This window comes from Aquarana catesbeiana, linkage group LG10, assembly GCF_042186555.1.
Source record: "Aquarana catesbeiana isolate 2022-GZ linkage group LG10, ASM4218655v1, whole genome shotgun sequence".
Lineage (NCBI taxonomy): Eukaryota > Metazoa > Chordata > Amphibia > Anura > Ranidae > Aquarana > Aquarana catesbeiana.
Window position 1 is genome coordinate 152596710 of NC_133333.1, and position 22230 is coordinate 152618939.

General features: G+C 41.7%; 1 protein-coding gene across 1 annotated transcript in view; it reads right to left on the bottom strand.

Annotated features, from left to right (window-relative positions):
• Window positions 1-371: 371 nt before the first annotated feature.
• LOC141110944 (G-protein coupled receptor family C group 5 member C-like) overlaps window positions 372-22230 on the bottom strand; it is a 77651-nt gene continuing 55792 nt past the window's right edge. Inside the window, exons 3-4 of the mRNA XM_073602759.1 lie at window positions 18530-18594; window positions 372-8568 (exon numbers count right to left, since the gene is read on the bottom strand). Of these exons, the coding sequence (XP_073458860.1) occupies window positions 8494-8568; window positions 18530-18594 (140 nt within the window). The 3' untranslated portion in view covers window positions 372-8493. The remainder of the gene's footprint in view (window positions 8569-18529; window positions 18595-22230) is intronic.

A 22230-nucleotide genomic window follows, 5' to 3' on the forward strand; every position in this document is an offset into this window, starting at 1 on the left:
AACATTGAACCTGACCCGCCACCCTGCCATCTCCTGAGCCTTCTTATTAGTGAGTGAGGGGGCCCATCACAGCAAAGTGCCAGCAAGAAGATTTAGAGGGCATGAGGGTGTGAGGTCAAGTCATGATTGGATGTGTCTGCTTCACGTTAATTATCCACTTTGACATTCTTCTATGAAAATGATTTCTCATTTAAGAGAAGGTTCCCCTTGATTCAAGCACCCCATAGTAACTACTTCAGCTAAACTAATCCTATTCACTGGGTCACTGCTCTAGCACTAGCATGATAAGACAAGAAATGGCTGCTTCTTTCAGCCCCTGTTTTGTTCGTTAAGGTTTTGGTTGCTCATTAAAAAAAAAATAGAGACACACATTAAAAAAGCACCCACTTTAATTTCCGTTTCATAAGCAGCATAGCAAATAGTTATCAGAGATTTCATAATGATTTGTCATTTCCAAAATAAGATAAATAAATCAGTAGTTGGCTTATCAAACTCGAATATGTTACAGCAAAAGCAACTAATTAACAAAGGGATTAAAAAAAGACCATCATTTTATTATTGGATCTTTTCCATGGACTGCTAAATAAATCTGCTTATCAGTTCCTGAAGATCTTTATGGAGGAGTGTAATTTGCAAGTGGAAAACGCTGTCAAGGAAGAGGATGATAAAAAGTAGAATTGTTTCTGGTTATAGTTATGAAGGCTTCAATGTATTTTGGAAATGTCATTTTTTAAGCACTTAAAAAAAAATTTAATATGCTGTATTCATTTAAGTATACCTGTTAGTTTGAAATGGATGTCTGTTTCAAGAAGTACTTACAGTGAAGTTACAAATAACTAGGTTGGTATGTGCAGTAAATGCCCCTGTGAACACACTAAGTGGACAAGATTTACAATATTATCCTAATTATTCACCATGTTGGGCTTATTATTTTTCAGCAAATGGGGAAGGACCCTCTCTATGATAACTCTGTACACTCCCTATACACTGCCTATAATTATCTTTTGAGTTCCAAATTGGACTACATTGTCATATATTTACAGATATCATCATTATATTTTGTGCCCAGGATAGATAAAATAAAATTGGGACATTATGGGTTTTCTGCTCCACAGAAGAAGGCTTTTTCTTTTTTTTTGCATATATTATATATACACTATATTGCTAAAAGTATTGGGACACCTGCCTTTATGCGCACATGAACTTTAATGGCATCCCAGTCTTGGTCCGTAGGGTTCAATATTGAGTTGGCCCACCCTTTACAGCTATAACAGCTTCAACTCTTCTGGGAAGGCTGTCCACAAAGTTTCGGAGTGTGTCTATGGGAATGTTTGACCATTCTTCCAGAAGTTCATTTGTGAGGTCAGGCACTGATGTGGACAAGAAGGCCTGGCTCACAGTTTTCCCTATAATTCATCCCAAAGGTGTTCTATCTGGTTAAGGTCAGGACTCTGTGCGGGCAGTTAAGTTCCGCCACCCCAAATTCACACATCCTTGTCTTTATGGACCTTGCTTTGTGCACTGGTGTGCATTCATGTTGGAACAGGAAGGGGCCATCCCCAAACTGTTCCCACAAAGTTGGGAGCATGAAATTGTCCAAAATGTCTTGGTACGCTGACGTCTTAAGAATTCCCTTCACTGGAATTAAGGGGCCAAGCCCAACCCCTGAAAAACAACCCCACACCATAATCCCCCTCCACCAAATTATTTGGACCAGTGCACAAAGCAAGGTATATATATATATATATATATATATATATGTTCATTTTAGCATCATGATGCCTATATGCCTTTGCCTGTGCCGATCCCCCTTTCATTTTCGATTGCATTTACTAGTTTGTCCTGGAGGGACAGCATTGTCGAAATGATTTCGGAGGGAGAAATGGTGGATGAATTTTTTATTGGGATTTGTTATATCATGGTAATTTCTTTATGTATAAAATGTTTTTATTTTTGTACAATAAATGATCTTAAACTGGGGACATGGTTATTGAACTACTTTTTGTGTGTTTTTGTTGAATTGATTTGGTTCCTATAGTAAGTTAAGGTAATAATCCATCCAAGTCTATACAGTGGTGTTTCAGTTATGTCTTCTTACTTTATAGTCACCTAGATTCTGAATTAGTTAGCGGGATTGTTAGGCCTTCATGGTGGGTATGGGTGTATTGCAACTTACTAGCCCTTAAATGTGCTGCCCGCTTTAGATTTTGTTTTTCAGTTAAAGAACATTTTCAGCAGATACAGAAAGTACAAAAAACAGTTGACCTTGCCAGAAGTGTCCTGGTCACTTCCTGTGATCTGAAAAGAAAGCACAAACCTTATATTTTGGTATAAACTTCTAGTCTCATCAATCTACCAAGAGATAAACAAAGGTAGAAATGTTTGAGGTCCAGCCTGATTGACAAATATGGCTCTCTCCATATATACAAAGGAGAAATTAGTGCAGACATGAAGTGGCAGGAAGTGCGTCTTTCACGGAATTACCAGGTAAAAATAAAGTAAAAAAAGTGGGAAAAAAGCAAACAAATACAGCTACCTCATCTGAGGACTGCCAAGCTTCAATATATTACATTTTTGTTTTTGGGTTTAGAGACACTTTAATAGCTGCTTTGGATCTGTGTTGTTACTGTGGCAGCAGTGGACCTTGGTCATGTGAGTGTTCGATTTTACATAAATAATTGGTATTAAACACTTAAAGTGTTACTAAACCCAGGACCCTGCATTCACAATATTTGGTCTCCCACAGTGCACAGAACATGGAAATGCAATTATTTTAGGAAATCTAAGCTGCTAAATACCTTTTCTCATCAGCAGTATACAGCAGTCTTGCGCCTTCTATCTGTGTCCAGCCAAGCACTGGTTAAAGCTTATAGAAGGAGTTTTCTGACTGTGCTATGAGACTGCAAGACCCCTGACCCTCTGTCTGGACAGTGCTGATTGGCCCTGTGCTGATCACATGCATCCTCCCAAGAAAAAAAACCTCTCTAGCAATACACACCAAACTGAACATGTGCAGCCTGACTCCATAGACTCTGTGTTTTGAGGAAATTATTAGGAGTCAGTAGAAGGAGGGAAGGATCAGAGAAGACAAGATCAAATAGCCTTTTTACACAATGCAGAGGATTAACCCCTTAGGTTCCACAGTGAGTATAACAAGCATGCTTTACTGCATATACAAACTGATTTTACTGTTACTGTGGGTTTAGTAACACTTGAAGAACAGAGCTGCTAAGTTAACATTTATTTTTCCCAGCCTTTATTCATATCTGCCAAGTAACATTTCATGTGAATGCTGTAATGGTGACGAGCCCCTTAGCACACAGGACATTTTGCCCAACATATTAAATTGAAGCAGGTCTAATTAAGGTTAGAGGGATGTCAACTGTAAGTCAAATACACCTGTCACTGAATTCTAAATCAGTGGTTCTCCACCCTGTCCTTCAGTACCTCCAACAGGCCATGTTTGCAGGTTTTCCTTTATCTTGCACCGGTGCTTTAAATCAGAGTCAATGGCTTGGTAGTTTGCACAGCTATTTTATCTAAGAGAAATTCAGTCACTAGTGGACCTTTGTAAATTTGAATCTCCACTCTTGATTTGTTATAACAGTGCAGCTTTACGTCGTGTGAATTACTCATTCTTTGCTTTTTCTTTTATATTCTCTCCCTGTTAGAGCAGAAGCATCGGGCCAAGTGTCAGGCTGTAACGGCATGCTGTTTTCAGCCTCAAGTCTACTGATAACAGATGCTCAAAATACAGTCCAATAATGAAAGTACACAAAACAAAAAAACTAAAAGATTTGTTAATTAATGGTTTTACCCTCAACCAGCAGCCCAAATAGAGTGCTACTTATCTACCCTGAGCTCAGACAGAAGACAGTACAGCCTTGATGGAGGGTAGCCTGACATTGGGCTGACATTTCTGTTCTGACATTTAAAGTAAAGGCTTAAAGCACATTTAAATCCAATATTTTTTTTTTAAATATATTGAAGTTTACTTGTCCTTAGATGTGGGGTGTTTTAGTAAGTACAGAAAAAAACCTTGTAGTTTTGCCAGAAATGCAGTGTCAATGTCACTTCCTGTGAGCTAAAGAGAAAGAACAAACATCCATATCTTTCTTTTGTAAACGGCTAGTCTCATCAATCCACCATGTAATGGAGATGAACAAAGGCAGACATGTTTGAAAATCAGTTTGTGACAACCACAGCTGCCTTCATACAAACAGTAGAGAAGTAAGCATTGCCACCCATTAACAGGAAGTGTGTTGTTTATATGAAAATAAAGGGAAAACATTAAAGAAAACTAATGCCATCAGGAGGAGTGGTAATATGCAACACAGTACATTTTTGTTTTTGGGTTTAGATATGCTTTACCATCAATTTTATGTATACTAACCCAATCATAACTAAAATAAATACAAGGACAATGCTTATCTTGCACATTCAACTCTTTAACAGCTTAGTAATTGTTGCAAAAATACAGGGGTTCCTTAAAGTGGTTGTATACTTATTTTTTAAACTTTTACCTACAGGTAAGCCTACAATAAGGCTTACCTGTAGGTAAAATAAATATCTCCTAAACCTATACGGTTTAGGAGATATTCCCCTCGCAATGAGCCGCTGACTGCAGCGGCGCATGCGCACAGACCGGGTGAGATGCTGACGCCTCGTTCTAAGGTAAGTATCTCATAATGAGCTAGTATGCGGTGCATACTAGCTCATTATACCTTTTCCCTTACAGGTGTAGGCGAAAAAAAAAAAGTCTGCGGGTTTACTACCGCTTTAAAGAGTAACTCCAGAGAAAACTCCAAGATTAAAACCTCTGCCAAGTTGGCATTCCTGCCTGGATCTCCATTGGAAAGACTCCCTGTGATTTTCTATTTGTGTCAGAACAGGAAGTATAAAGAGGTCTTCCCAAAAGGAATACTCACAGATATAAAATAATTTCCCTTTTTTCATGGAAAGGGGAATGGTTAGAACCTCTGTTTTTATTTCTTTTTGTGTCTCCACGGGAAGATTTTCCTCACTTTCTGTCCAGATAAAAACCTATGAGAGGTTCTAACCTATCCCCACTCTGTCCAAAAGGTTTTGGCTGGATTGGAGCACTAACACATATTTTAAAAATTAAAAAAAAAAATAATATTAATGGAGTGTTCTCAGAAAAGAACATACATGAAAATGATCTTACATAGATGCATATTCAAGTGCAAGAACAAAAAAGCCATACCAGCATATTTCATTGTCTAAACTTAAAAAGGATCTGTCATATTTATTCACACATTAGTGGTAAACCTACCTCAAGTAAACCTCCGCTAGTGACCAGCTTTCTGGAGCGATCTCCATTGATAACTTTTTTGGACCTGTTGTTCAGTACAGGAATAGCATAGTACAGTTGCTACGCATTTCAGGACCTTCTTTGTAACAATCTTAGAAGTCTGTAAGCAGGTGTTAGTACCCCTTTTAGTAATGTCCATCCCCTGGAGTACAACACCCCCATATAAGCTAGAGTGGTAGGAGTCTTGGTCAGAGGAGTAATGGGAATAGGATACCTCTGATATACACGATGTAGGTCTGTAGACTGAGAGGGAGGGTACCCTTCAGGGTGGGCCATAGAGACTCTGGGGGAGATCCCACTTATGAGGGATCTGCATGGAGGAATGTGGGAGAGCTGGCTAGACAGTCAGTGTTCATGTGTTTCTACACTGTGGTGTATTTTAGTGCTGGACATGAAGTTATAGAGGTGAATGTGATGTACAGATCTCTTGACATGTTGCTGTTACAGTAAAATTCAGTTAAGTGGCTGTACGTGTGGACATTCCAATATTGTTGGAGGTGGGCCTCAGGCCAGGAGAATGTGACTAAGATGGCAGAGTTTCTTCCTATACAGGTATATGCACACCCTATCACACCCTAAGTAAGAAGAAGATAGGTGGTGCCAGTTTGGCAGGAGCTGGCGGTGAATCAGGGCTGCCAACAAATTGACAAAACATCATCTTTAATGCATCTTGGATGACGGCTCAGAAGTCTCAGTTTAAAATGTTTTATCATTGATAATTTTATAATTCTCATAGTATATTACTTTATCGAGAAACAATAAGAAACAGAAATGTATGATATAAGCAAAGTCAATCTCACAAAAATGGATATATTCCAATAGCAGACTAACAAGATCAGATACCACTTGTTATACTGTATTTGATATATATGCATGCTGCATGTTAATTTGTAGAGTGGGGAAGGGTTAGAGTCTCCATCAGGTTTTCAATGCTCTCTGTGCCCACATAGTTTTCATTTCCTTTTCCAAAGATCATTGTCACTAGGCCAGGAAAAAAAGGAAAAATTGCCTGGTAGGAACCTAGTCAGCAATAAATATATTGAAAGCCTGGATAAGAGCGGATGCATGTTGGATAGATGCAGTCTGATATCTAGTGATCAGCATCTAGTCAAATGAGCTGGAAGAGACAATGTCATCAATTTACATTTTTCAGGATGCTCATGTCAGTAAGATGTATGAAATTAGTATTTGGTTGTGTATAGTAACATGTTATGCCTACTCTGAGTAAAAAAGCAGTATACTACCTTGGCTTTCTGTATCACACCTCTACTTCTATCCCCTCACTCTAGCATAGGGTTTCTCAACCAGGGTTCTGTGGAACCCTTAGGTACCTAACAGAAATTGCTAGGGGTTCTTTGAGCAACAAGAGTTTCTAACTCCCAGTAACCGCTGATATTAGTGATCTTTTTAGCTGAATGTAAGGGGGCAGTTTTCCTACTGGTCAACAAAAAGTAAGAGTGTCTTCTCCCATTGACCATTATATTGGAAGGCACTTTTCCGCTGACCACCAATGTAAGGAACACTACAATTTTCACAGTTGGTGTCTCTTTTCTGACCATGTCATGATTGTTACTGCAACAAATTTTTCTTATAGAGCAGGGGAGTTTCAAATATGCTAGATCCCCTACTTTTTTGTGTAATAATATAGTTTCAACTTACTGGCTATACAAATGTTCCCTAAGCTAGAGATGTAATAATACAGCAGGGGTTCCCCAAGTGATAAAAATGATTTCAAAAGTTCCATTGTATTAAAACATGGCTGCTCAACAAACAAAATAACAGCAAAACCAGAAAATGCTTTGATTTAATAAGCTCTGATTCCAGCTTTCCACGTACATGGAGCCCTGATGCAGGGGGATTTTTTCCTAGCCCTGGAAACTTGTTGGCTGCGTCATTCCATGAACCTTGTTTATGAAAATGAATACTATTGTGAACCCTGAGACCAGTGGTGTGGCACTTTCATTACTCTGCTCATCAAAGCAATAAAAATAAGTATATATGTCCTAAAAGGATGAATGAAAATAAGACACAGGTTTTAACTCTTTTCCCACTAATAAAAATCATTATATTGCCATATTTGTCCCTGGTGGAGAGCTTTCTACCCTTCCTATTTTGGTTATTATTATCACTGCAGCAGGAAGTATGGAAAGTTTTCCTAAACAAAGACACAGGAATAATAACCAAACAGAGATTCTAAGCCTTTCCCACTATAGGTCTCACTCCCCTCTTCTTCCATTTGCCAATTGCAAAGGTTCACCAGAGTTTTCCGTGATTTAATGTAGGTGGCTCTCTTCTATGTAAGATTTTAATACTAATTTTCTTTGGTTTGGTAAGAATATGCACATGGTATGACTTTTCCTTTGAGAAAAGGCTAAGGCTTCATGTACACGGGACTAAATTACAACCTCTCCTGAATGATTTGACAGAGAGTAACCCACGCTTAAAATGTCAGTTTTGCTGTGTTTACATGCCGTGTCTAGCGGCGTTTTGCCATATTTGCGCTTAGAAGCGTTTTTTTTTCAATAGCCAAAAATGAAAAATGCCTGTAAACGAAACGTGGCTAAATGTGAGTTACTGCGTTTAGCTGCGTTTAGAAGCGTTTGGTGCTTGAAATGCCTCTAAACTCAGCTTCTGAACCCATTCTTTTGCGTTCCAAAAACTGCCTAGAAACGACTGTAAATGGCCCTGTGTACATGTACTGATAAGATAACATAGCGGAGAGTTCAGGAGCAGTTGAAAAAAATGCCCAACTGCTCCTAAACGTCCATTTAGCAGCAGCAGTGTACATGAGGCCTTAGTGTCAGAATTACCTACCAATAAACAGCAGATGTTTGCTACTCACTTTACTCCAAGCAAACATTTGTCCTTCGGAATTGTTAACAGGTTAGTTAATTAAGGCTCCGGGGAGCTGTCTGGCAAGTAGAAAACATAGTAAATCAGACCAAGAATGATTAAATTATAATGTAGCCTGTTCAAATATTCATAGCACTGGAAAAGAAGAATTGCTGGGATGACTTGAGATAAAATTTGTTTTGTCTGCTTCCCGTAGGGTTATATCAGATTCTTCACACGTATATGTCATGTTCTAAACTCTGCCCAACTGAACTTTATTAGGGTCTTCTTGTCAGGCTGGAGGTCTGTGCTGTCAATGTGTCAGAGATTCAAAGATGGTATCTCCAAGGCTCCATTGAAATCCGTGGTAGATGTACAGGTATGTGATTCACAGTATCCACGTCCTAAAATCAGAATGATAAAGAATGTTGTAATGTATCAGCTTGGAACAAGAAGTGTAATTACAGAAAACTCCAAATGATAAAGACTCTAAAAATGGTACAGATTGACATCATACTCCAGACACAATTGAAAATGAAGTCTTTGAAGCAGAACTTGACTGGGATATTGTTATTTTGGTACCACCATCTATACTTAACTGCATAATTGGGTAGCAGGTCTTTACAAAGCTTTTATGATCTGGCAGAGACCTGGGACATATCTGCCCATGCGCAGATATTTCCACACATATGCGGTTAAGCCGCGTGGGTTCTGACATCAAACTTTATAGGGTTCTGTGGCTTATTGTCACATGCGCAGAAATGTCTGCAGCACAGGTTTGCTGCTGGTGTCTGTTATATCAGAAACAACATGCATTCTATGTTCAATTGTAAGAGAGTCCCAGGAGGCAGTGGAACACAGACATCATTTTGGCTAGGCTCGGTGCGGCACAAAAAAGGCAGTTAATTAGAAAAACACCCTAAAAACACCCTATTCTTACTGGGGCAGGGAGGAGGAACAAGAAAAAGTGATTTTAAAGGTTGGCAGTTGTTTTTGTTTTTTATTTAATAGCAAACATGTTATACTCACCTGCTCTGTGAAATGGTTTTGCACAGAGCAGCTCCGATCATCTGATCTTTGGGTCCCTTGCCAGTGGTCCTGACTCCTCCCCCCTGCCAAGCGCCCCCAAAAGCAAGCCTCCTGCTATGAAGGCACTTGAGCAGGCTTGCTCCCAAACCGTGCTCCTGTGAATGGACATTGTTTATTCACACACACAGAGCATGGCTTGGCCCCGCCCCCTGCTCTCTTCTCATTAGCTCAATGACTGTGATTGACAGCAGCAGGAGCCAATTGCTCCCATTGCTGTGTGATCCAATGAGGAGAGAGAGACTTGGGAGAGCTACTGCTTTTATGCATATGGCTGGATCCAGATGGGGCTCAAGTAGTATAAGGGGGAACTGGGGAGGGGAGTTGCACTGAGAAGGTTTTTTGCCTTAATGCATTAAGGTAAAAATTCTTCTGTCTTTAGAAAAAAATTAAAAATAATGATTACATTCCACATTCCACTTTAAGTTAACACAGGCAATCCAATCTACCCGCACAGGTTGCCAGTTTGTCTTTTGATAATAACTATCATACACTAGTCTATCCACTTCTTTTTTGTTGGTGATCTTGTGAGCTAGAAACCATCCTTTTGCTTATGTGTCTTTCTGGAATGTATGAGAGGCATTCCCAAAATATCCAATGCAGGTTTCCCGTACCGTCTCATATACAGAAAGCCTGAAATATCAAAATGTTGCCAGTAAAAAATTTTAGCCACCAATCAGATTCGGATCTGACTTGCAAATTTGAATCTGTTTGGTGATATGGCAAGCAGAAAAAAATCACCCTTTCATTGACAATATAGGGAATAGAGGTTGATCGATATATCGGCCGGTCAATATTTGGCCATTTTTGAGAAATCGGCAGTGGCTGATTATCATCCAAATTAGGCCGATATTTAACACTGACCGCACCGTGCCCACAAGTGTTCCTCCTCCCTTCTCCACACTCCGTTGGCAGAGCAGCGTGGCGCTTGACACTTGCCAGAGCCGCTGAGTGTGTGAAACTGACACATGTAACTGAATGCAGAGAGAGACCAGCTGTCAAAATGGGATGGGATCTGGGCGGGCCACTACATGTATGTTGCCCTGCCCCCTTTCTTAAGCAGCCTAATCATTGGCTGGTGTTTGATAGCCGCTGGGTCCCGCCCACCCCGGGTCCCACCCACCCCCGACATCACTGCTGAATTTTGACAGCTGGCAACAGGCAAAATATTTGTGCGAACACCGTTAGTCTATGGGACACGAATGTGAAAAATCTAAATTGCTATTTTTAAAGGCTTATATGAAAGTTACTGCCATAAAAAGTGCTTGGGGACCCGGGTCCTGCCCCAGGGGACATTAATTAATGCAAAAAAAGTTTTAAAAACTGCAGTTTTTTCGGGAACAGTGATTTTAATAATGCTTAAAGTGAAACAATAAAAATGAAATATTCCTTTAAATATCATGCCTGGGAGGTGTACTTAGTATGCCTGTAAAGTAGCACATCTTTCCCATGATTATAACAGTGCCACAGCAAAATGACATTTCTACAGGAAAAAATGTCATTTGAAATTGCTTGTGGCTGTAATGTATTGTCGGATCCCAGCAATATAGATAAGAATACCAAAAATACCAACCAAAAATGGCGTGGATGTCACCCCCAGGTCTGGTATGGATAATAGGGGGAACCCCGTACTCAAACTTAAAAAGAAATGGAGTGGGGGTCCCCCAGGTACTATATACTTTGAACAGCAGTATATATACTATACAGCCTGCCCTATATACTCTGCAGAAAATTGGGCCTTAGGTGTTGGTGGTACCAGAACACTGTAAGCTCTCACAGTTACTCTTGTTGGGCACAGGAATGGGCCTGCTGTGAAATATTATATCAAGAATTGTAATTACATGCCCCTGTTAAACAGGGGCAGAAAAATTGGGTCTTTGGTGGTGGTGGTGTCACAACACTGTAAGCCCTCACAGTTACTCTTGTTGGGCGCAGGAACGGGCCCTGCGTTGAAATATTATATAAAAAATTGTAATTACATGCCCCTGTTAAACAGGGGCAGAAAAATTGGGCCTTTCGTGGTGATGGTGGTGCCACAACACTGTAACCCCTCACAGATACTCTTGTTGGGTGCAGGAATGGGCCCTGCATTGAAATATTATATCAAAAATTTGAATTACATGCCCCTGTTAAACAGGGGCAGAAAAATTGGGCCTTTGGTGGTGGTGGTGTCACAACACTGTAAGCCCTCACAGTTACTCTTGTTGGGCGCAGGAACAGGCCCTGCGTTGAAATATTATATAAAAAATTGTAATTACATGCCCCTGTTAAACAGGGGCAGAAAAATTGGGCCTTTCGTGGTGATGGTGGTGCCTTAACCAAAAATATTGTTGGAATCTAGCATCATCAAGATTGAGGAGGAATAGGATAGTCAGCATAGGCAGTCTTCAAGGGATCCCACATCCATAGCAAATTTCAGAGTTCATCAGCATCAGGTGCTTGATAGCTGCTGATCCAAGACTGATTCATTTTTATGAATGTGAGCCTATCAACGGAGTCTGTGGACAGGCGCACTCTTTGATCCGTTACAAATCCTTCAGCAGCACTGAATGTGTGTTCAGAAAGCACGCTGAATGCAGGACAGGCCAGTAGCTCAATTGCATATTGAGCAAGTTCTGGGCAGTGGTCCATCCTCAAGACCCAGTAACCCAGTGGATACTCTGTTGGAAAGGTCTCCAAGTCTGTTCTTGCCCCTATATTTTCCTGCACCATGTAATGCAGATGCTGGCGATGGTTGCTTGAACCGATCAGACCTTGGCGCTGAGGACTGAAAAATTGTTTAAAGGCGTCGGTCAGCCGGCCACCTTCTCCACCGCTCTTCCTCTGACTGAACCAAGCCTCAGCAACACGTTGTCCAGCACCAGGAAATTGTAATCTCCCAGGGTCTAGAAAAGCGTTGCACAAACCTTTCTTCAAGGCCTCCTGAAGATGTTTCATCCTCTGCTCCCTCTGCGAAGGCAGGATGAGTTCTGCAACCTTACCCTTGTAGCGTGGATCAAGAAGGGTTGCCAGCCAGTAATGATTCCTCTCCTTGATACCACGAATCCTATGGTCCTTTTGCAGGCGTTGCAGAATCAGGGAGGCCATGCAGCGTAAGTTTGCAGAGGCATTTGCTGCTGAGTAGTCTGAGTCACTAAGGATCACATGATCAATAACTACCTCCTCCCAGCCACGTACAACTCCTTGGGTTTCTGGGGAATTAAAACCATCCCTTGAAGACTGCTGCTGAGTGTTATCCTCTACATCCATGCTGACACAATCCTCCTCCTCTTCTTCCTGTGTGTTTGGAGGGCCCGCAGGAATGCTATCTGGATAAAGGGGGCCTTGAGAGGTAAGGAAGTCCTCCTCTTCCTCCTGCTGTTCTGCCTCAAGTGCCCTGTCTATGATTCCACGAAGCTTGTGCTCCAACCGGAAGACTAGAGGGACAGTGTCACTGATGCATGCATTGTAGCTGCTCGCCATCATTGTGGCCTCCTCAAATGACCACAAAAGGACAGTGCATGTATCCTTGATCAGTAGCCACTGGCGTGGCGAAAATTACCAAGCTCCCCTGACCCTGTCCTGGTGCCATACTCGCACAGGTACTCATTGATGGCCCTCTGCTGTGTGTGCAGCCGCTGCAGCATTGTCAACGTTGAGTTCCACCTGGTGAGCCTGATGTCACAAATGAGGCGGTTGGTGGGCAGGTTCCATTCCCTTTGAATGTCAGCCAGCCGAGCACTGGCATTGTATGACTGGCGGAAATGACCACAGACTTTTCTGGCCTACCTCAGGAGATCCTGTAAGTCTGGGTACCTGCTGAAGAACCGCTGCACCACCAAATTCAGGACCTGTTCCAAACAAGATGGAAGATGGATCAAGTTTCCCTGTCGGAGGGTGGAGAGAAGGTTGGTGCCATTGTCACATACAACCATTCCTGGCTAAAACTGGCATGACGTCAACCACCTCTGAGCCTGCCCCTGCAGTTCTGACAGATTCTCTGCCCCAGTGTGGCTCCTGTCCCCTAGGCAGACCAACTCAAGCACCACATGGTATCTCTTAGCCTGACTGCTTGTGTAGCCCCTTGAACGCTTACAGAGCACCACTGGTTCAGAGGACAAATCTGCAGAAGAGGCCATAGAGGAAGAAGAAGAGTAGGGGGTGGAGGAGAGAGCTGTGGCAGAATCATCACTAGCATTTTGGAGGCATGGTGGTGGAACAAGCTCCAACAACACTGAACCCTGTCCTGCATCCTTCCCAAACTTGGCATTATGCTACAGCTGGGGGAACATGTCTGCCAGTTTCTTGTCCCTCTTGGGCATCCCCTCTCTCTAGGCTCGCGTTAGCCCCTTCCTCAATCTGGGAACCAACATCGGAGCCTTCAAATTGCTGTGCATCCTCCAGCAGCATGTACCCGACACTGTAGTCGAACAATTGTGGGGACTCCTCCGTGCATGATGTTGGGGCTACAGAAGGAGTGACCGTGGACAAGGAACCAGTGGAATAGGCTGCTTTGACAGCTGCGATGAAAGGCAAACTACTCTGAGCCTGGGTGACAGAGGATGAGAAGAATGAGGACGGCTTTGTTATCCACTCCACCAACTCTTCTGCATGTTCTGGCTCAATAACACGGCCAACAGCAGAAAATAAGGACAGCGTGCCCCACGGCTACCTGCAGAGGATGCACCATGTCCACGACCATCATTGTTGACTGTAAACACAGACGCTGCTTGCCCTCTTTTAGTGGCCTGTGAGCATCTGCCTCTCCTTGGTGGCCTTCCGGACATGATGTATTTTTTGTTTTGCAACACCACACTACACTGTATTAAATACTGTGTACACCACTTGAAGTGTATTAGAAACTGTACACACTGTATTAGATACTGTGCACACTGCCTGCACTGTATTAGCAACTGTACAATGGCTGCACTGTATTGTATACTGTGTACAACACCAGAAGTTTAGTAGAAACTGTACACACTGTATTAGATACTGTGTACACCGCCTGCACTGTATTAGCAACTGTACAACGGCTGCACTGTATTGTATACTGTGTACACCACCAGAAGTGTAGTAGAAACTGTACACACTGTATTAGATACTATGTACACTGTATGCACTGTAATAGAAATTGTACTATGGCTGCACTGTATTGTGTATGTGTACACCACCAGAAGTGTAGTAGAAACTGTACACACTGTGTCTGTCATCAGTGTCACGTATCATCAGTGCCATGTATTAGTGCCATCTGTCATCAGTGCCACATGTCATCAGTGCCACGTATTAGTGCCATCTGTCATCAGTGCCACGTGTTATCAGTGCCACATATTAGTGCCATCTGTCATCAGTGCCACGTATTAGTGCCATCTGTCATCAGTGTCACATCAGTGTCATCAGTGCCACGTATCAGTGCCATCTGTCATCAGTACCACGTCAGTGTCACGTGTCATTGTCCTGGTGCTTCAGGGCCTTCAAAAATGTAATAGGTAGTCAACAAGTTAGATGTGTAATTTATGCTCCTAGAACACTTGATGGTGCTCCCTGCATGTTGGGCCTCTCTAAGTGGCTAGGCTGTGAAAAAGTCCCACACATGTGGTATCGTAATACTCAGGAGGAGTAGCAGAATGTATTTTGGGGTGTCCTGTGTGGTATACACATGCCATGTGAGAGAAATAACCTATTACAATGACAATTTTGAGGGTAAAAAAATCTTCATTTTGCAAAGAATTGTGGGAAAAAATGACAACATCAAAAAGCTCACCATGCATCTTACTAAATACCATGGAATGTCTACTTTCAAAAAAGGGGTCATTTCGGGGGGGTATTTGTACTTTCCTGACTTGTTCAGATCGCAAGAAATGAGATAGGCCGTCAGTACATCAGGTGTGATCAATTTTTTATGATTTGCACCACAGCTTGTAGACTCTATAACTTTCACAAAGACCAAATAATATCCACTAATTTGGGTTTTTTTTTTTACCAAAGATATGTAGCAATATAAATTGTGGCCAAAATTTATGAAGAAAAATTAATAATTTGCAAAATTTTATCACAGAAACACAAGAAAAATGTGTTTGTTTTTTTTTTAATTTTCGGTATTTTTTCATTTATAGCGCAAAAAATAAAAAACCCAGAGGTGATCAAATACCACCAAAAGAAAGCTCTATTTGTATGAAAAAAAGGACAAAAAATTCATTTGGGTACAGTATTACATGACTGAGTAATTGTCATTCAAAGTATGAGAGCGCTGAAAGCTGAAAATCGGTCTGGGCAGGAGGGGGGTTTAAGTGCCCAGTTGTCAAGTGGTTAATACACTACCTGCACTGACTAGACTGACTGTATATATATCAAATACACTGCCACTAACTGAATAACCTGCCTGCTTAATCTAACTCCACGCCAACAACACTACACACGGCCGCCATGTAAGCAGCCTTATATAGTGTTGGGCGTGGACTTAGTCCCCCTGAGCCATGATTGCCTTTGGCCAATTATGGCTCTCTTAGCAGAGCGTGCTGTGATTGGCCAAAGCATGCAGGTCAGGTGCATGTTTTCACCAATCATCATACAGCAATGCACTGCGATCTCGCAGTGAATTATGGGGCATTCGGCAGCGCTTGAATTTTCCGCGAACGCCCCATAATGTTCACTCTTTGGCAAACGGGCGAACACCGATGTTCGACCCGAACTTATGTTCAACCCGAACATCGAGCTCATCCCTATTAAGGAGCCATTTATCCAAAGGAGGTCTGTAATCTACAGCACGCCAGGTGTCATAATTTCCCCAGAGGGCATAACTGCTGATTTTTCTCTGGTATGAGGTGAGCAGCCTGTGAAACTGGTGGTGGAGAGCACTCATCCTTGTTTGCACTGTTTGGTGAATTGATTTATGGCAGGATCCTCTTCAATCAAATATTTTTCACATGAACTTTTGTTTTAGATGTTTACACTTATGGATTTTAGTATTATTGTTATTGTATTTATTCAATAGTGCAACATTTAAATGCATTGTACTTACATTTGTTTATTGTTCACGGATTATGTATGGTTTCAAGTAGCGCAGCACTGTTTTTTGGCACATCATATTGTTTATAGGTGGTAGAGAAATCACTTAAAGTGTCAGCGGCTACTTTTATTATTATATTTTCAAAGTATATTGCGCTGATTGATTTATTCATACTAATTCTATTGACTTGATGCCTGGAATTGCCATTCAATGTCTATTGAAGACAAATATACTTGGCCCTTCCCCCCGCTCCCATGTCACAGCCAGTCGCTCCTGCTGCTATCAATCTGTCCAATGAGCAGAGCGACAGCGGCTGGAGCCACTGCAATTGTGCACATTACTGGATTGGATCGGGCTCAGGTAAGGAAAAGAGGGGGGTCTGGGGGGGAAGTTCCAGCACAAAAGGTTTTTCACCTTAATACATAGAATGCATTAAGGTGAAAACCTCAAGGCTTTACAACCACTTTAAGCTGGCCATAGATGGATTGAATGTCAGCTGGTTCAGTACCCAAGTGGATCCATCAATTGACTTGGGTACAACCAGCATGTTGGATTTTTAGCATCCACCAGCGTGCTGTTGAAAGAATCAAGCAATTTACTTTCCTGCAACCCATGGTTGCAGGAAAGAAAATTGCATAATCTATGGTTTGCTTAACTGTCTTTTGAAAAAGGTAGGAGCGGAGAAGCAGAAACAGATAAAGATCAAAGAGTTGGGGAGACATAGAGAAGAGGGACATGGGAAGGGGAAGAAGAAGAGGGTGGGGAGGAAAGACGCCCAGGCTGGGAGCACACACATATGATGAGGAAGGTATGATAGAGTAGATTCCACCACAAGGTTTGTGAGGTTAACATCCCTCGGAATGGAGCTGTACTACATTATAATATCCAGGATCTACATATATCATAGGTGGGGTATGACAATCATATGGATTTGCTGTTAGTTGCCCAATCATTTCAGATATTGCATCTCATCCACCCACTCCCTGCCATTCATTCTTAATGGCACCCCAATGCACCTTACCAATGCACGTTTGTTGCAGTTCACCACAATGCACAGTAACACACTACTATTTGTCATGGTGTGCTGCGTTACAAAATAAATCCACTTTTTTGTGGATACCCTTAATAAAACTATTGTTCATTTCTTTAGTTTAGTGTTTGTGTTATCATTGGGAGAACACAGAACTATACATACTGACATCTGTATGAAACAACTTTCTTTTTTTGGTGCTAAATCCTACTATCCTTTGGGTGGCTAGGGCTTATTCACACCAGATATGTTCACATTTATCATTTAGCACAGGCATAATGCATGGACATGAGAAAAACAATATTTCCCTGGAACTCATTACATACCTCCCGACTTTCTGAAATTGTAAACAGGGACACTGTTTAACACACATTATTTACGCAAAGGACACGTCCCTGCCATGGCCCTAGTTGCACAGACCACAAAGATCTAATATACAATTCCACCCTCCTAACTTGGTACATCACTGCCAGCGCATTACTGACTTCTGCCTGTTCCTGACCTTGAACTTGATCCTGACCCTGCGCCTGTTTACTAAACCTTTTTGACCTCTATATTTCCTTTATATTGGCTTTTCAAAATAACAAATGCAGTAATATAGAGGCTGGATAAAAAGTTTAGGGCAGCATAACGTTTGGTAGTAAAATAAAATATTTTTTATACAGCTGAACACATTAGACCAAAAAGAGGAACATCTAATGCTGCACGAAGGATAGAGGGTCTCAAACGTGAGACGGTCCCTCCAAATGAGGGACAGTTGGGTGCTGCTGTATGTTGTTTTCACCAACTCATTGTGCTGAGGTGCATTGCAAACAAGTCCATTGCATTGCATTTCCCCATTTAGGTCAACTGCGAAGCATCCTACAGTATTTCTCTGTAAATGCATGGTAGCTCATACTGATTCATACAAGCATTTTTCAGAAATTGCTGGTGTGAACAAGCCCTAAATATGCAATAAACTAAATCTGAGTTGTACAAGATCAAAGGTTGTGTCCGAGCCATGCTGTATGTGACATTTCCTGAAGGGGGCACTGTTCTATTACTTTCTATCAAGGAATGAGTATCATAGGTCCTGGATATTTTCTGCCACTATATTTTAATACATCCCCTAATTCAAAACTTTGGACAGCTGTAATCTTGTTGTGATGTGTATTTAATGTATCAGAGGTTTAGTCACATCATAGGCACAACTTAACAGCAGCTTAATAGCACAGAGTAATAGCTCAATAAGTAGAATAGAATGGTCCTTTGAGGCTGTACTTACCGCAGGATGCAATGGCAGAGTGGGATAGAGTCCAGTGTAGTTACTGTATGGAGAAACCGGCTTGTCTGGTGAAAACAGATGCAAACAAATACAAATAAATAAGTGAATGTATAAATTGTATTCATTTCTCAAAATACTAAAATGGATTTATTGACATCTGCTCAGAAGGGGCTTAGACATTTTTGCATGTTCTGTTGGAAAAAGTATAATAATAGTTGTATATTTTACAGTGTATATCCAAATATTGCTGTATTATTATTATTATTATACAGGATTTATATAGCTCCAACAGTTTGCGCATATTATATAATTTTTGTAGGAATGGCCACATTAAAACAAAGCTGGCAAGCCTAAAGCAGTATTAAACCCAAAAGCAAACATACATTATATTAAACCTTTCCGATTCGATGGCTGCCTTTGTTTTCTTTTATAGGCTTTCTTTCTGAGACAAACCATTTACCACTGACAGCAGTGCTTACAATGATCAGCTTGTATTTATTCATGTAAAAGCTTTATCCCCCAAAAAAATTGCCGTAACGGATTATGAAATGTGTGCTGGAGTTTGGCTTCAATTTGTTAGTGTATCTAAACCTGCTAGTACACCTGACACTTCCTCCAGGGTGACAATGCTGCTGTCTGCTGTGCCTCCTGTGCTCCTTCAACCAGAGTGTAGGCTCTCTAATACAGAAGGTTGGTTACTGGTTAGATCACCAGGTGAAAACAGAGGTAAAACAGCCTAGAAAAAGAAAACTAATGCAGCCACCCACATCCAATGATTGGTAAGCTATATATTGCATTTTTGGTTTTGGGTTTAATACCACTTTAAAGTGTACTGCAATATGCAGAGCCAAAAATCTCTGTGTTAGTACATATAGTAAATGTGTTTATGGGGGGTATCAGTGTTTGAAGTGCATGTGTTTGTGTGACTGGGTACAGAAGGAGCAGCTGGCATTGGAAGGTTTTTTGAAAATTTACCAGTTTAAAAGAGGTTTTTTTTGTTTTGTTTTTTTAATACTTATTTGTTCTGGCCTACATTCCTGGAATAATCAAAATATGGTAAAAAATGTACTATTTTGATCACTCCACACACCCCTAGGGATACCCCAGCTGACAAAGAGCTGCCTGTAAAACTTTAAGGGTCGGTTCACACTGGGGCGACTTGGGATCCGACTTGTACGCCCTCAAGTCGCCCCAAGTCGCCCCAAGTCGCTTTGCATTTAGATTATCATGGTAGGCAATGGGAACGTCTTAATTGACACTACTGAAGTCGCTCCGACTTCAGAAAAGGTTCCTGTACTACTTCTATCCGACTTGTAGGCGACTTGTACCCATTCAACTCAATGTAAGTCGCCTGCAAGTCGGATCTCTCAAGCGACTTTGCAGAGAAAACCCCTCCCTCCCCCCTCCCTCCCAGAGAGGTGATTGGCCACAGGCGAAGTCGCCTGTCATGGAGGCGACTTCAAGTCGCCTCGTAATTTGCCGAAGTCGCGCTGAAGTCGCGCTAAAGTCGCGCTGAAGCCGTGTTGAAGTCGCGGTACAAAGTCGCGCTAAAGTCGTGTTGCCCATGTGTGAACCGACCCTAAACCTCACCAACTTCTCTCCTATTAGTGGGTACAATGTTCCGGCCATACTTTTTGGCCCTCAGTCTATTCCTGGAATCTTTGCTCTCTTGTCAAGCTACAGCCACTGGCACAATCTTCATTTCTGACACTTCCAGGTGTGTCGGACACTTCGTCCTCTGCTGGTTTCATCCACTGGCCCATACATTACTACAGAACATAGTAGTTGTCAGGGATCTCCTATTGCAAGTCCTCGCTCCCGTGCAGCAAGTATTCATTGCCATTTCTGTGCAGTAAGTGCTTGATGGCCTATTTAAATGTATTCCTAGTTCCTGAAAGTCTGCTTACCTTGTTCCTGACCCGGCTATGCCTGAGATCTCTTTTGGATCGCCCCCGCCTGTTATGTCTGCTGCTTCCTTGTGTTACCAACCTCTGCTTGGACTTCTGACCACAATTCCGCCCTCCTAACTTGGTACCTCACTGCCAGCACATTACTGACTTCTGCCTGTTCCTGACCTTGAACTTGATCCTGACCCTGCACCTGTTTGCCTGGCTGCTGCTGAACATAGCTTATGAACAGACTCCATACTGCCACTGGAAGGACTGCTGCTCCAGTTAACTACTCCAGCTTCCGGACACCTGTGCCCTTCCACTGCTCTAGCAGTCCCTGTCTCCACTACTACCCAGATAGCAAGCAATTGTGCTGCAAGTTTGAAAATGACTTGCTAGGCTATTGCTAGACTTGCCAGGCTTCACAAGTTTGTTGCACAATTGCAGCAAGTCCGCATTGCATGACTCCAGATCAACTTTCTTTTCAAACATTCTGCAAGTCTGCTATAAGTTCTCATTCAGTTATGTTGTGCAATAGTCACCCCACCACAGGGGTCACTGTGGCTGAATTTTCATACTGTTGACTTGCAGAGCTCTTGCTGTAAATTCACCACTGTAACTTTGCTCTTACTAGAGAGACATGCCATGCAAATTTGCTACAAATTGGAAAAGTCTCAACTAGAACTTGTTCTTCAAGTGTTCTGCAAGTGTACAACTTACCAGTGAAAAAATGTGCAGCAAGTTAACAGACTTACAATTCGTGCACACACCCACCGGTCTTGGAGCCTGACGGAGCCAAAGCTTAACAGGGAGGAAGGTTTCAGGAATGGATGATGGGACAAGCGAATATAAAGAACCTTCTTTTTCACACTGCTGAGAAAATCACTTTAAAGTGGTTGTAAACCCTTAGGCTCAATTCACATCTATGCATGTTGCTTTTGAGCGTTTCTGCAGTGTTTTTTGCGGTGCTTGCCGTGTTTTTGAACATGCGTTTTTGCAGCGTTTTCGCCGCGTTTTGCGGGGTTTTTTTTACAGTGTTTTTTTTATACTGTATACAGTGCACAAAAAAAGAAAAGAAAAAAATGCAAAACGGGGCAAAAACGCAGCAAAAACACTGTAAAAACGCTGCAAAAACGCAGTACTTGTGTTTTTGATGCTGGTCCATTGAATTCTATTACATGCAAAACGCTGCATTTTGCATGAAAAAAGTCCCCGACCCTTTCCAAAAATGCAGGGGCACAAAAATGCATTGATGTGAACATGTTCCATAGGAACCCATGTTAAAAAATTCCCATGCATTTCTGCAAAATGCATCAAAAAACGCATTAGTGTGAATGGAGCCTTACATATACCCATTGAAGTGACTGGCCTCAGTTGATACACAAAAATTAAACAAACCCTCCTATATAAGTTGTACCTGTGTAACTACAGTCATCTTTTACCTACATTCATTCAAAGTGCAGAATTTACACAGGATTTCTCAGCTCTGAAAAGCAGGGGGCAGGGAGCTGAAGTTACATCAGTGAGGAGAGTTCTGAGAGCTGATTGGAAGGAACACCCCCCTGCACACAGAATACAGGTATAGAGTTGAGTCTGTCAATCACAGGCTGTGCCCTCCCCATCACCATTTTTCTCTTGACGTCAGGAAAACTAATCAGAAATGACTGTTAGCAGAGGAAAGAGGCAGCAGACAGAAATTACATTTAGTGCTCTGGATTGAGACAAGTACACACTATACAGGGAAATGCTTTGTTCATACACTGTATTGTCAAAAGTATTGGGGCACCTGCCTTTACATACACTTTAACTTTA